Source organism: Zeus faber (genome assembly GCF_960531495.2).
Source record: "Zeus faber genome assembly, chromosome: 18".
NCBI classification, from domain to species: domain Eukaryota; kingdom Metazoa; phylum Chordata; class Actinopteri; order Zeiformes; family Zeidae; genus Zeus; species Zeus faber.
In genome coordinates, this window is record NC_137210.1 from 7461640 (window position 1) to 7474139 (window position 12500).

General features: G+C 50.1%; 1 protein-coding gene across 1 annotated transcript in view; it reads right to left on the reverse strand.

The window, feature by feature from the left end:
* The window catches only part of zeb2a (zinc finger E-box binding homeobox 2a), a 38302-nt gene that overhangs the window by 25030 nt on the left and 772 nt on the right, over positions 1-12500 (reverse strand). Inside the window, exon 2 of the mRNA XM_080019718.1 lies at positions 10867-11057. Coding sequence (XP_079875844.1) covers positions 10867-10939 — 73 coding nt within the window. The 5' untranslated portion in view covers positions 10940-11057. The remainder of the gene's footprint in view (positions 1-10866; positions 11058-12500) is intronic.

Genomic DNA, 12500 nt, shown 5'->3' on the forward strand with positions numbered 1-12500 from the left:
ACAGTTCTCTCCGCGCAGACAATGTCATCCCAGCATCCCTCCCTGCCTTTGTTCCTGGCTTAACAAAACTCTTCCGTCACGCCGTTTTAGCTTCAATAAAGACTGTCGACAGCCATAACCCCATCAAGCCAAGACTGTCATATGCAAACCTGTGTGAGGGTGGGAGAGATGGAGAGAGAGCGCGAGAGAGAGGGAGGAGGGGGCGGGGGGTGCGGGGGGGAGCGAGACAGATTGAAGAAAAAAAAAGGAGAAAAGATGGAGAGAAAGGGGGTATTAACAAGGACGAGAGAGAGCGAGTGAGAGGTGAAGTAAGGGAGGTGAAGAAATGGCCGCGTTGCGAGATGTAGTTCTTGTCGTGCGAGTGGTGTCCTTCAACCCCGCCGGTGCACATCTTACCATCCCAAGCACTTCCTGTTCGCCACAAAGTCTGCGGGTTTGGGGTGGGGCGGGGTGAGGCTGAGCGGGGAGAGGGGGTATTATCTGTGTGTCCTATTCAGTTGGAACCAGGCAGGGGCTCGGCAGATGCTTAATGGCCCTACTCTACATGTGGACAACAAGGGGATTCAAGCGGGAAAACAAGCAACAAAACACCTGCGAGAGGCATAGAACCGGGGTTGAAACCTCTCCCAACGTCCCCTTTCTCTCTTTTTCCCATTTGTTCCTCTATCGGAAAAGAGGAAACGCGGAAAACTCTACACTTGTTCTTCTCGAGCATCGCGTGGTACCGGGAAGCACTTAATCGCCGCCGCCGATTCCCGGTCCCTTCCTCTTCCTCTTCCTCTTCCTCCTCCTCTTCCTCCTTCATTCTCCTTCGGGGAGAGTCTTTCCAGACTCGGCTTCGGCAAAGGGGAGGAGCCCCCCGTGTGTGACAACGAGACATTGACGGGTCCGTCAACCAAATCTACCAAACCTCCCCCGTCTGCCCCTCTCCCCCTCCATCCTCCCTCCCACGTCCATGTCCTGTGCGACGGTGGCTTCACTTGTCAGGGTGCGAGCGTTAATTGCCAACATGCCAGGTTGCCGCCCTAATACAAATGAGGGCGGGGGGGGGTTTGTGCAATAAGCGTGGCCCCGCTCATTTGCGGGACGGCTAAGAAGGTGCCGCGCATGAATTTTTCATCAGCTAATTGCGGAGGAGCGCCACCTTCACGGTGAAACGGGCGTCGCTGGATGTAAGTCGTTGAGAGAGAAAGGGGGAGGAAAAAAGAAAATTAACAAAAGACATTAAGATACTCTGTGATTTGGTCTGCTTGGGAGGGTTTTGCGGGCACACACACATACACGCACACATCCACACCCACACCCGCACACACACACACACACACACACACACACACACACACACACACACACAGACACACACACACACACACACAGGATGATGCCTGCTTGACACAACAATAGAAGCTGGGACTCCGGCAGACTACGCCGCGGTACAGGGGGGTAAAAAGTGCTGCCGTTTTTCTATGTTCCTGTCGGTTTGGGAGGACCTTGCGCGGCCAAAGTAAAGAAAGAAACTCTTCCGTTTAGCGAGGAACGTAGAGGGAGCGGGACGTCCCCCTTCATTCCGCTAAGGAGCAGGAGAAGGAGCTGCCTCCGCCCGGGGTCGTGGTCCGGCCCCGGCAGCCAGCGAGCGTTGCTCTCTGGCCTGGAACTGTGGCGAGCGCTGCTCATCCTCATTACTTTAATTGCTGGATACTGTGGCCAGGAAGTTGTGTCCTTTCATCCCTGCCACGGAGCCCCGCTGATCTAGCCTGAGGAGTGCAGCGCAGGGCCGAACGGACCTGAAGGGACTGGGGGGGGGGGGGGGGGGGGGGGTCGAATCAGTGGCGCTGGCTAATAGCGGAGAAGAGAGGGATAGAGAGAGAGATAGAGAGAGAGAGAGAGAGAGAGCTCCTCCTGTGTACAAAGGATGTGCCTCGACCCAGGAGACGGGAGTTAGAGCGAAAAATCAGGGTGAAGAACAAAAAGGAGGAGAGAAGAAACCAGCCTAGTGGGGCTGAGAGATTGAGGAAAGTGAGTTGAAAGTACAAAAGTACGTTCCTAGCCTACATTACGAGGCCGACATGGCCAGTTGGCGGTGAAATTTCGAAGGGACAAACAACTTTTTTGGGCGAAACATCTCAAGTTATCATTTTACAACACCGCATGGTCTGCACAGCGTCTGAGTTGGCCTTTGTCGGCAAAGCCAATCGGACGTTTGATTTTGGCGTGTATCTTTCGGGGGAGCTGAACCGGCGGGCCACGAAGTCTTGCAGGTCTAAACGCCCTCCTCCTCGTCTCCCCCGTCTCCCGGGCCCCGCGCCGTTCAGCGTGTACATACATGTGTCCCGGGCGTGGACACCACAGTGCGCACTCTCTCTCTCTCTCGGCGAGGCATTCAGCCGTACGCTGGAGGTCTGGACCCACAGATGTCATGACACCTTAATCCACCCATCCGTTATTGATTGTTCCATGTGTCTGTAACCTTGCCGGAGGTGCACCACCGATCAACACCACCACCCCCCCCTCACCGCCGTGTATCCATGTGAGGGATGGATGCAAGTGCATGAGCGCATATGTCTTTGTGCGAGTGCATATGCTCGTAAACGTCGACGTCTGGCCTCGCGGAATGCTCCGGCAAAAAATGGCCGCTATTCCTCTTTCGCTGTGACCAGCGTCCATGGCCTCTGCTCTCCAGCTGACCCCCCCACCCACCCCCCGACCCCACCCCCCAACATAAGCACACACACAACGAGAGATTGACTAAACGTCAAGAGAAATCTATCAATTGCAAATTGACATCCAGCGATACAACTTTGTCCTTTCATTTCGAGTAGAAACGTTGCCACTTTGCTGGGGTCGACCCGCTTCCCCCCTTGTTTGTACAGTGAGGATGTTTGCAGAGAGTCTGTTGTTTTACCCGGCCTGCCCCCCTCCCGCCCCCCACGCCCGTCCCCCTGATAGCGGCACTGAACCTTATTCCCATTCATTATCAGAGCAGGACTGTTGTTTCTGTTATTGACCTTGGTAAGTCCTGCGCTGTTTAGGCTAACGGCGACGCGGCGCCACAAAATGTCATGGGTGGGGGAGGGAGGGAGAGTGCGGGGGGTGGGGGTCTCTGTACTTGCTCATGAGGAAAATCAGCACATGGCGACATACAGGGGAGGGAAGGGAGAGACACGCGCACGCACACATATGCCGACAACGCTGCCATTATGCATGTCAGTCACCTTGAGAACGTGCGGGAACAAAAAAACACGCGTGGCAGCAACGTGATGCTCGAAGTTTTGTCAGCTCCTGCCCCCTGTAGCGGTGCAGCACCAAAACCAACCCCCCCACCACTGCCTCCCAACACACACACACACACACACACACACACACACACACACACACACACACACACACACACACACGTACTCATAACTGTAGGTGTTCCGGAAGCTGTCAAAACGTCCTCTCCGTTCCGAGGACGACGCTGACGAGCTTTGTCAGTGTTTCGTATTTCTTCTATACGAGGGGTGGAGGTGAAGGTGGAGGTGTAAAGGGGACGGGGGGCGGGTTGGGCAGGGGGCGGGCGGACGGGAGGGCGGGTGGGTGGGTGGGCGGATGCTAAGGCACTAACGTGCGCATTAGTCACCGGTGACGCCAGAGCAACTGTGCCTCCTGGTTAGCGTTCTCTCCTGTCCACACACACAATAACACACACACACACACACACACACACACACACACACACACACACACACACACACACACACACACAGACACACACACACCACCACCTCAGTAGTGACAGATGTTAGGAGGATAGGATAGAGCCATAGTCAGGATAAAGCCATAGTGGCAGAGGAGGAGCGAGAGAGAGAGAGAGAGAGAGAGAGAGAGAGAGAGAACAGAGAGAGAGAGAGAGAGAGAGAGAGAGACAGAGAGAGAGAGAGAGAGAGAGAGGTGGGGGAAGTGTTGTTATGGCTTAGTGCACAAGGGCTTAAGGGGAGCAGGGTGGTGGGGTGATGGGGTGGGCGGCGGCAGGGGTGGGGGGCACTCCAACTCCCGACAAATCTATAGCTTTTATGGACGAAATAGGACACGCGCACACACACACACACACACACACGTACGTTTCATAAGCAGGGACAAACAAGGCAGTGGTGGATCGCTGGCTGAGGTGAGAGCGACGCATCGGTTCCTGCCCCCCACCCCACCGCCCCACCCCGATGACTATATTCCTCAAAAAGTGTGTGTGTGTGTGTGTGTGTGGGGGGGGCGGGGGGGGGATTGAGGTTAGGCCTGACCTGCATGTGTGTGTGTGTGTGTGTGTGTGTGTCTGCATCTGGGTGTTTGTTTTCCAATACTTGTGAGGACCGCTCTTTGAAATTGACTATATTTTGGTTTAGAAGCGCACGCATAACATGGGTCCTCATTCACGAGGGCTATTTACTCTGACCTCACTTTGATATCAGTACAAGAATGTGTATGTTTACGTGGCATTATGTGTGTATCCGTCTCCATCTGTGTGTGTGTGTGTGTGTGCATGTGTGTGTGGTGTGTGTGTGTGTGTCTGTGTGTGTGTCGCGTATGGCACTGGCGCACAGGGACTTAACTAGAGCGGCCTCCCAGGGCCACCGGCGCTGTGGTTAATATAATGTGGCCCTGCCTGCCTGCCTGCCTGCCTGCCTGGTGGAGCATTATCTCTCCCCGCACCTCTCCGAACAAAGGGCCCCTTCTTCCCCGAGCGGGGCCCGTCTCCTCCCCAATGTCCAAAGGTGTTTGGTGAAGTAAATCTGCCTAAATCCCGCACAGCTTGGGCTGGCAGCGGCAGGGAAGGAGGGGTGGGTGGCGGTGGCTTGTGTTAGGGGGAGTGGGTGGGGGGTGGGGGGGTGAAGGTGAATGAAGATAATCTTCTTTTCTTGACAAAAAAAAACACAGTTCTGGGGGTAGGGAGTGAACAGGAAAATTAGGAATTCATATCACATGGTGCGTTTTCGAGTTGCAGCATCTAGCCGCCCCCCCCCCCCCCCCGCGCCCCCCATCTCCTCCTCCTACTTCTTTGACCTCTTTACCCCCCCCCCCCCACCAAGAACTCCTTCTCTCTCTCTCTCTCTCCCTCTCTCTCTCTCCGTCTGGCTGTTGTAGAGGAGAGGTGCATGGGTGATTCTTGACCTGTTAAGAAACACACACACACCCACACACACACACACACACACACACACACACACACACAACAAAACAGCGCAAGGCTAAAAAAAAAAAAAAAAAGGAGGCGAGTTCTTTCTACACGGCACGGGCACAAAAGCCGGGTTCGTCTGCGGCTAGACAGGTCCCCCCCGTCCATTGCTTCGGGGGGCGCCTCCCGCCGGCAGGAATACATCACAAGGCTGCGTGGGGAGCACGGACTGACAGCTTCCTAACTTCTTTACATTGAATACCATCCGTTCCTCCAAGAGTTGAAGTTAGGAGTGACGGGTTATATGGATGTCTGTGCGTGTGTGTGTGTGTGTGTGTGTGTGTGTGTGTGTGCGCATGCATGTGTGCGCGAGTGCCGCGTGTGTGCGAGTGCGTGTGTGTGTGTGTGTGTGTGTGTGAGCGAGAGAAGGTGGGGGTGGGGGGGTGGTAGACAAAAACAAATCGGCACCTGCTCCTGACTCCGTCGCGCTTATTAAAAGATGGCATCCGAAAAAGTCTCGGGCACCCGCAAGATTTCGCCTCTCCACCTCCCCCCGTCCTCCCCCGTCCTCCACCGAACACCTTTTCTCTCTCTCTCGCTCTCTCACCCGCTCGCTCTCTTTTCATCTCGAGGTCTTCGTTTGAGTCATTTGTTTGGTGTGTGTGTGTGTGTTTTTTCTTTCCCCCTGTCCCGTCTACAACGGTTTTCCTCTGCGTCACCGTGCAGCCGCTCACCTCTCTCTCTCTCTCTCTCGTTCTCTCTCTCGAAAACTCTTATCTCCTCTGCCACACTATCTCTCCAACTTGCGTGTGTCTGCGTACGTATCGGGGTTTGTTTTAAAGTACTTTGTATGTGTTCAGGCATGGACGGAGGAGGGTGGAAACATAAATATAATAGGTATATTTGATAAGAGAGGAAAGGAAATAGGATGTTTTCAAACGACGATACAATGAATCATGACTTCGACCATTTGCAATTTTATTTTGTCTTCGTGACACACACACACACGCACACACATTATTGGTTTAATTACTGGCTTTAAAGTAAGGTCCGAGTAAATACATCTGGTAAGTGAGGACCCGTGTTTCTGGTGACCTTCTAAACCGAAAAAACTGTCAATTCAGAGAGCACACACACACACACACACACACACCAACCTGCTAACGTCTTTAATATGTCTTCCTCCTCACTTTGCTACTTCTTATTTAGAGCATCCCCCCCATCTCTCTCTCTCTCTCTCTCTCTCTCTCTCTCTCGCTCTCTCTCTCTCGGGGGGTTGTGTGCCCAAATATACAGGGGCAGTGTTGCGGTACAACATACATTCTTCCAAACGTTCTCCCTCATCTTTATTTTTCCCTTTTCGGTATCCCTTCCACTCCTGTGCCCCCCACCCCTTGCTCACTTTCTCCGCTCATCTCAGCTCGTCTAACTCCTCAGCTGTGAATAGTCCAGGAATGGCATCCCCCCCCCCCCCCCTCGTAACCCTATCCATCCATCAGCGTGGACGGACCCAGCCCTGGGGCGGGGACGGGTGAGGGTGGTGGTGGGAGGCGGGTGAGGGTGAGGGCGGGTGGGGGAGGGGGGGGGGGTTCTGTGTGACGGAGTCTATATAGAGCACGTAAGTGAGGGAGGCCCGGCGAAACAAGTGACGACAAACAACAACAATCGACACCACCAGCACCCGGTACGTCGTGCCGCCCGTGCCGTGCGTGACCCACCGCCTTCTTGGTTTTCTAACTCCTTTTTGATGTTATATATATATATATATATATATATATATATATATATATATATATATATATATTTCTTTGGTCACACACTCAATTTCTCTCTCTCCCTCTCTCTCTCTCTCTCTCTCTGTCTCTCTCTCTTTCCCTCTCTCTCTCTCCGTCTCGCTCCCAGTCTGCTTTCCATTTTCCCCGAGTTTCTTTTCATCTCGGGCTTTGGGATGCTGAATGCGAGCGCTGCCCTGGCGGCAGTGAAAGGCCTGAATTGTGATTAAGGAATGGTGCGGGGGGTGGGGGGGGGGGTGAGAGAGAGAGAGTGAGCGCTCCTTTTCTTTGTTCTGCCCTCGGGGAGGTGTTTACTGAGGGGGGGGGGGGGCGGTTGGCGGGCAGGGGAAGAGGAGGAGGAGGAGGAGGAGGAGGAGGAGGAGGTGGAGGTGGAGGAGGAGGAGTGGACGTGTAAGACATGGGCGAAGCAGATATGAAAGGCATTGGGGTCAGCATTGATGTGAGTGGAGATCGTACCAAAGGCGTTGTGTGTGTGTGTGTGTTTGTGTGTGTGTGGGGGGGGGGACCACCACAGCAGTGTGTGTCTGTGTGTGTGTGTGTGTGAGTATGTGTGCGTTGATTTTTGTGTACCTTTGTGTCTATAAGCACAAATGTGCATGTACAGTATGTGCGCACCTCTGTATGCATGTTGAACTCTTTTTGTGTGTGTCTGTGTGCGTGTGTGTGTTTTACTATACTTGTGAGGACCGAACGGACTATTTCTTTTGGGTTTGGGTGTCGGTGGAGTGCAAGCGCAGGTCCACCCGGTTCACCGTGGAGAGCCTCAAGCCCGAAAAAAAAACCAGGCAGAAGCGAGGAGCGAGGAGCGTACCAGCGATAGAGAGACAGTAAACAAGCGGCCATTAGAAAAGGTGGGCAGCTCTCGCTCTCTTTCTCTCTGTTGAAGGACAATGGCGCTCTTGTGAGCAACGTGGCATGAATGGTACAGCGGGCACCCTGACACCGCCGGCCTGACGGTGTAAGCCATGGAAATGAGACGGTTTTGGTTTGTTTTGAAACCCCATTATCTCAAGACACTCCAGGCCCCCCGCCCACCCCCCCTTCCCATTTCGGTGAAACGACACCAGGACGACACCAAAAGCGTCCCTTGTTGCGATGAGCGCCGAAACCTATGAAGGGAAGCCAATATTGTAAAAAGAAAACGTATATTTTTTCAACAATAGTTGAGGGGTCCCTTACGAGCTCTTTACGTTTGTTTTTTTTCACATATGAGGTTTCATGCAGGAAGGCTTGGCTTGGGTCCGCGATGGCAAAAAAAACATGGAGCTTGAAAACGGGGAAAACACGGCAACGTTAGAGGTGGCGCGACGAAATAAAAAAAAAATTTAAAACCCAACCTAAAAAACACCAAATCCAAAGTCTCGGGCCTGATATATTCCGGAATGGGATGAAAACTCTCCTGCCGGAGCGAGGGGGGTTGAGCGGAGCGCTTTTGACAGCTGCACTCTCACAGCTGGATGTGACGTATATGGCAACCCGTGGTGGTGGTGGGGGTGGGGGGTGGTGGCGGTGGGGAGAACTGCTACAAAGCTGCAGATCGAGTTACACAGGGGCCTAACGTGACCCCCCACCCGCCACCCCTCACCCCCTCCTCGTCCAATCCTCCCTACCCACACCCCACCAGGACCCTGGTGGAAGTGGGGAGTTGGAGGAGACGGATTACCTATCTATCTATCTATTTATCTATCTGTCTTTCTATCAGTCTATCTATCTATCTATCTATCTATCTTTCTATCTGAAGGATAAAAGGCCACATCATCATGCTCTTTGAGGTCACCCCGAGAAAAACCTAGACAAAAAAACAAAACATGAAAACTTTTTTTTATTCCCCAACGTGGGCCAAAAGATCAAATATACAATAAATATAAAACAATATAATGTCATGCAAACGGGTTGCCAGGGATGCCTGTTGCCAAGATTTTAATTATTATGAGGACGATAATGGGAAAATAGCGGCGCGGCTTTTTAATATCGGTTACAGCAGCCACGAAAAGTCAGTTTAAACCCGTTACATATTTCCCTTATGCCTCAAAAATGTGTTGACACGATTTCTAAAATCAACTGCATATCCATGTTTTATTTTTCAAATTTTCATAATTAAGAAATATAAATAAATTTAAAAAAAATATATAGGCCAATATATATATATATGTATATACAAATAAATATTTCTACCGGGTGAGTTATACTCTATATTTAGGATAAATAAATATTGTATTATTAGGCCTCCAACAATCACCCCAGGAAAGGAAAGACAGAAAATGATTCCGTAGTCAGTGGATCAGCTGCTCCCACATTGAACACAGTGAGTGAAAAAAACCCGAAAAACTATACTCAAGGGCTTGATAAGTTGCGCACGTTTTACGCACGGTTCTTGTGGTCGCTTTCGGCGAAATAAACCTGGACCGATTTGATTGAGGGCAACAATGAACTTGCATTCGGGATTTAAAAAAGAAAAAAAACCGAGTCATCTAATCGTCCCGGGGAGACTCTGTCTTTGTTACTTTGCGGATCACACCGAGAGAGGAAGAAAGACGCGTCTGCTCGGCTCACAGACGCTCCCGGAACAAATTCAAACCTAATGATGGTTATTATATATTCCATCCGCACGACGCATTCACATTTCATATTAACAGATTTTCCCCAATAAAAAACAAAACCAAACAAAAAAAGAAAACAACAACTGCGACTTCCTATCGTTCCCCCTACATATGAGAAGGAATAAAATGTGTCGATACATTTATTGGAGCGACTTTTAAAGACGCGACGATTTCCCCTCAACTCGGACCCAAACCCCACAACACACCGGACATGTTGGAGTCAGGGGCATTCCGCTCACTCCCAAGCAAACAACTAACAGCAACAACAGCAACAACGACAACAACGACGACGACGACGACGACGACGACGACAACAACAACAACAACAACAAAACACTCAATCGTCACAATTTGTCACTTCGGCAACTACTAGGAAGGCTATAATAAAATACTTTAAAACACCCCAACACCGCCAAATAACGCAATAAGCATTAATAAATAACAACAGATAACCAAATGACCAAAACCAATATTTCCTCAACGTTATCCACTGTTTGTTTGTTTTATTCCACCCCGCTCCTTAAAAAAAAAAACCCAACTCGACTAACAAGTTCGACTCGGAACAAGAAGAAGCGCTCCGCGGCTCAAATAACGGTTTTCCTGCTCTCCCCATAATATGGCACCATGCGCCCGGTCATCGCAACAGCCCCCCTCACCCCCCCCCCCCCCCCCCCCCCCCTCGCCCGTTACAACCATGCAACCGCCCCATCGCCGTGCACCCTCGCCCCATGCACCCCATCCTCATGCACCCCATCCCCGTGCACCCCATCACAGTGCGCCCCATCCCCCGTGCACCCTCGCCCCAATGCAGCGTGCCCCAGCTGACAACCGCACCACAACAAATCTATCCAAACCCAACTCCGAAGTTCACATCAGCCCCACTCCGGGGCGAAATTGTGTTTTACTTTATCTTTAGTGATTTTCTAGAGGGACCGCTGATTGGTTTCACCACGGGAGAAAACGGAGAAACTTTTGACGCACATTTCTGTCCTCTTCCGTCCGCCTCTCTCTCTCTCTCTCTCTCTCGCTCTCTTTCGCTCACAAAGCAGGATGTCCCGCACCACAACCCGGCGGACAACTTCAGCGGCACTTTTAACACTTTACTCCACGCAAGCGGTGCGTGGGTATATATATATACACACACACACACACACACACACACACACATATATATATACATATACATATATATATATATATATATATATATATATATATATATATATATATATATATATATATATATATATATATATACATATACATATATATATATATATATATATATATATATATATATATATATACTTGTGACTTGGGTTCTTACCGTTCTTCCTCCGGGGGTTGGCTTGCTTTCTCCTCTTGCAGCGGGGCCCCTCCGCCATGATCTCCTGCTTCATGGATACGAGTTGTTCAGACGGCAGTCCGCATGGGCTCCACTCCTCCAGCTTCTCTCTCTCTCTCTCTCTCTTTCTCTCTCTCTCTCTCTCGCTCCCCCTCTCTCTGTGTCTCTCCTGTCTAAACACAGAGAGCCGGGTGAGTGAGAGATGGGGGGTGGGGGGGGAGTGGTAAGGATCCACTGGCACAAACTCTTTTTTTTTTTTTTACGTTTTTTTTTTTTTTTACATTTAAAAACGACCGAATCTTCAGTAAAACTCCGTATCCGTGCGTGAAACACTCGTTTTGAGACACGCAGGACCGTTACTCGCAGCGTCGCCTGATCTTTTGTGCAAGTGAGTGACTGAGTGTGTGTGTGTGTGTGTGTGTGTGTGTGCCGATCGGACGGGGCGTCAGCAAAGGGGGGAGAGGGGAGGAGGAGGAGGGCGAACGGGCACACACACACACACACACACACACACACACACACACACACACACACGAACACACACACACACACACACACGCACGCACACAGACGCGCACACACACACACGCGCGTTCCCTCTCTGTTACGCACACACACACACACACACGCACGCGCGCGCGTTCAGTGTCTGTCACGCACACACACGCACACACACGCACACACGCATTGGATAAGTTACTATACAGCCCCCAAAGTGTGGTCATTGTTGTGGACTCGCCCCAAAACGCGTTATTTTGTTGTTCATTTTGGGTGAAGTTGTAGTACTTGTTGGTGTGTATTTGTTGTGTTTGGGGGGGGTTGCAGAGTGTGTTTAATGGCATCTAGAGGATGGAAACAACTATGGCACGAACGCATGTTCTCCACTTTCACACCGCAGTGAAGTTCAGATATTTACGCACGGGATTAAACGCGGCGCACCATTTTACGTTTCAACATTTTAGGCCAAACTATATATATATATATATATATATATATACGTACATATATATATATACATATATATATATACATATATATATATATATATATATATATATATATATATATATATATATATATATATATATATATATATATATATATAAATATATATATTTAATGGAGGCCTCTTCTCGACACAGAGACGCCATATTACAATTAATTGTTCACCATTTTAGACAGTATAATTTTTAATAAATAAGTAACAAATAATAAAAAAAATATAAATAAAAGATAGGAATGCACCGCGTTATGTAAGATGCCCTAAAAGTAGGCCCGCAGTTGTGTAATGGGTACGTGTGTGTAGATTTAAAAACTTCCTCTTATTTGTCCTTCTTTGGCAATATTCATAATAAGGTGTGTTCACCTTTAGTCACAGGGCGCGTTTAGCGAGACGCAGGGTGACTTGAGTATTTAGATTATAAAAAAAAAAAACATGAAAAAAAACATCACATATTTCGATTGTACGCAACATATTATTCCACGATTGCAGAGCCTACTGTTAACACTGGTGAACTGAAATCCGATATGTAAACAAGGCACATGTCAACAATTTATTCTAAACTGGGATCATGGTCATAAACTACGAAACGTTTGTCCGCGTCAATGCATTTGCC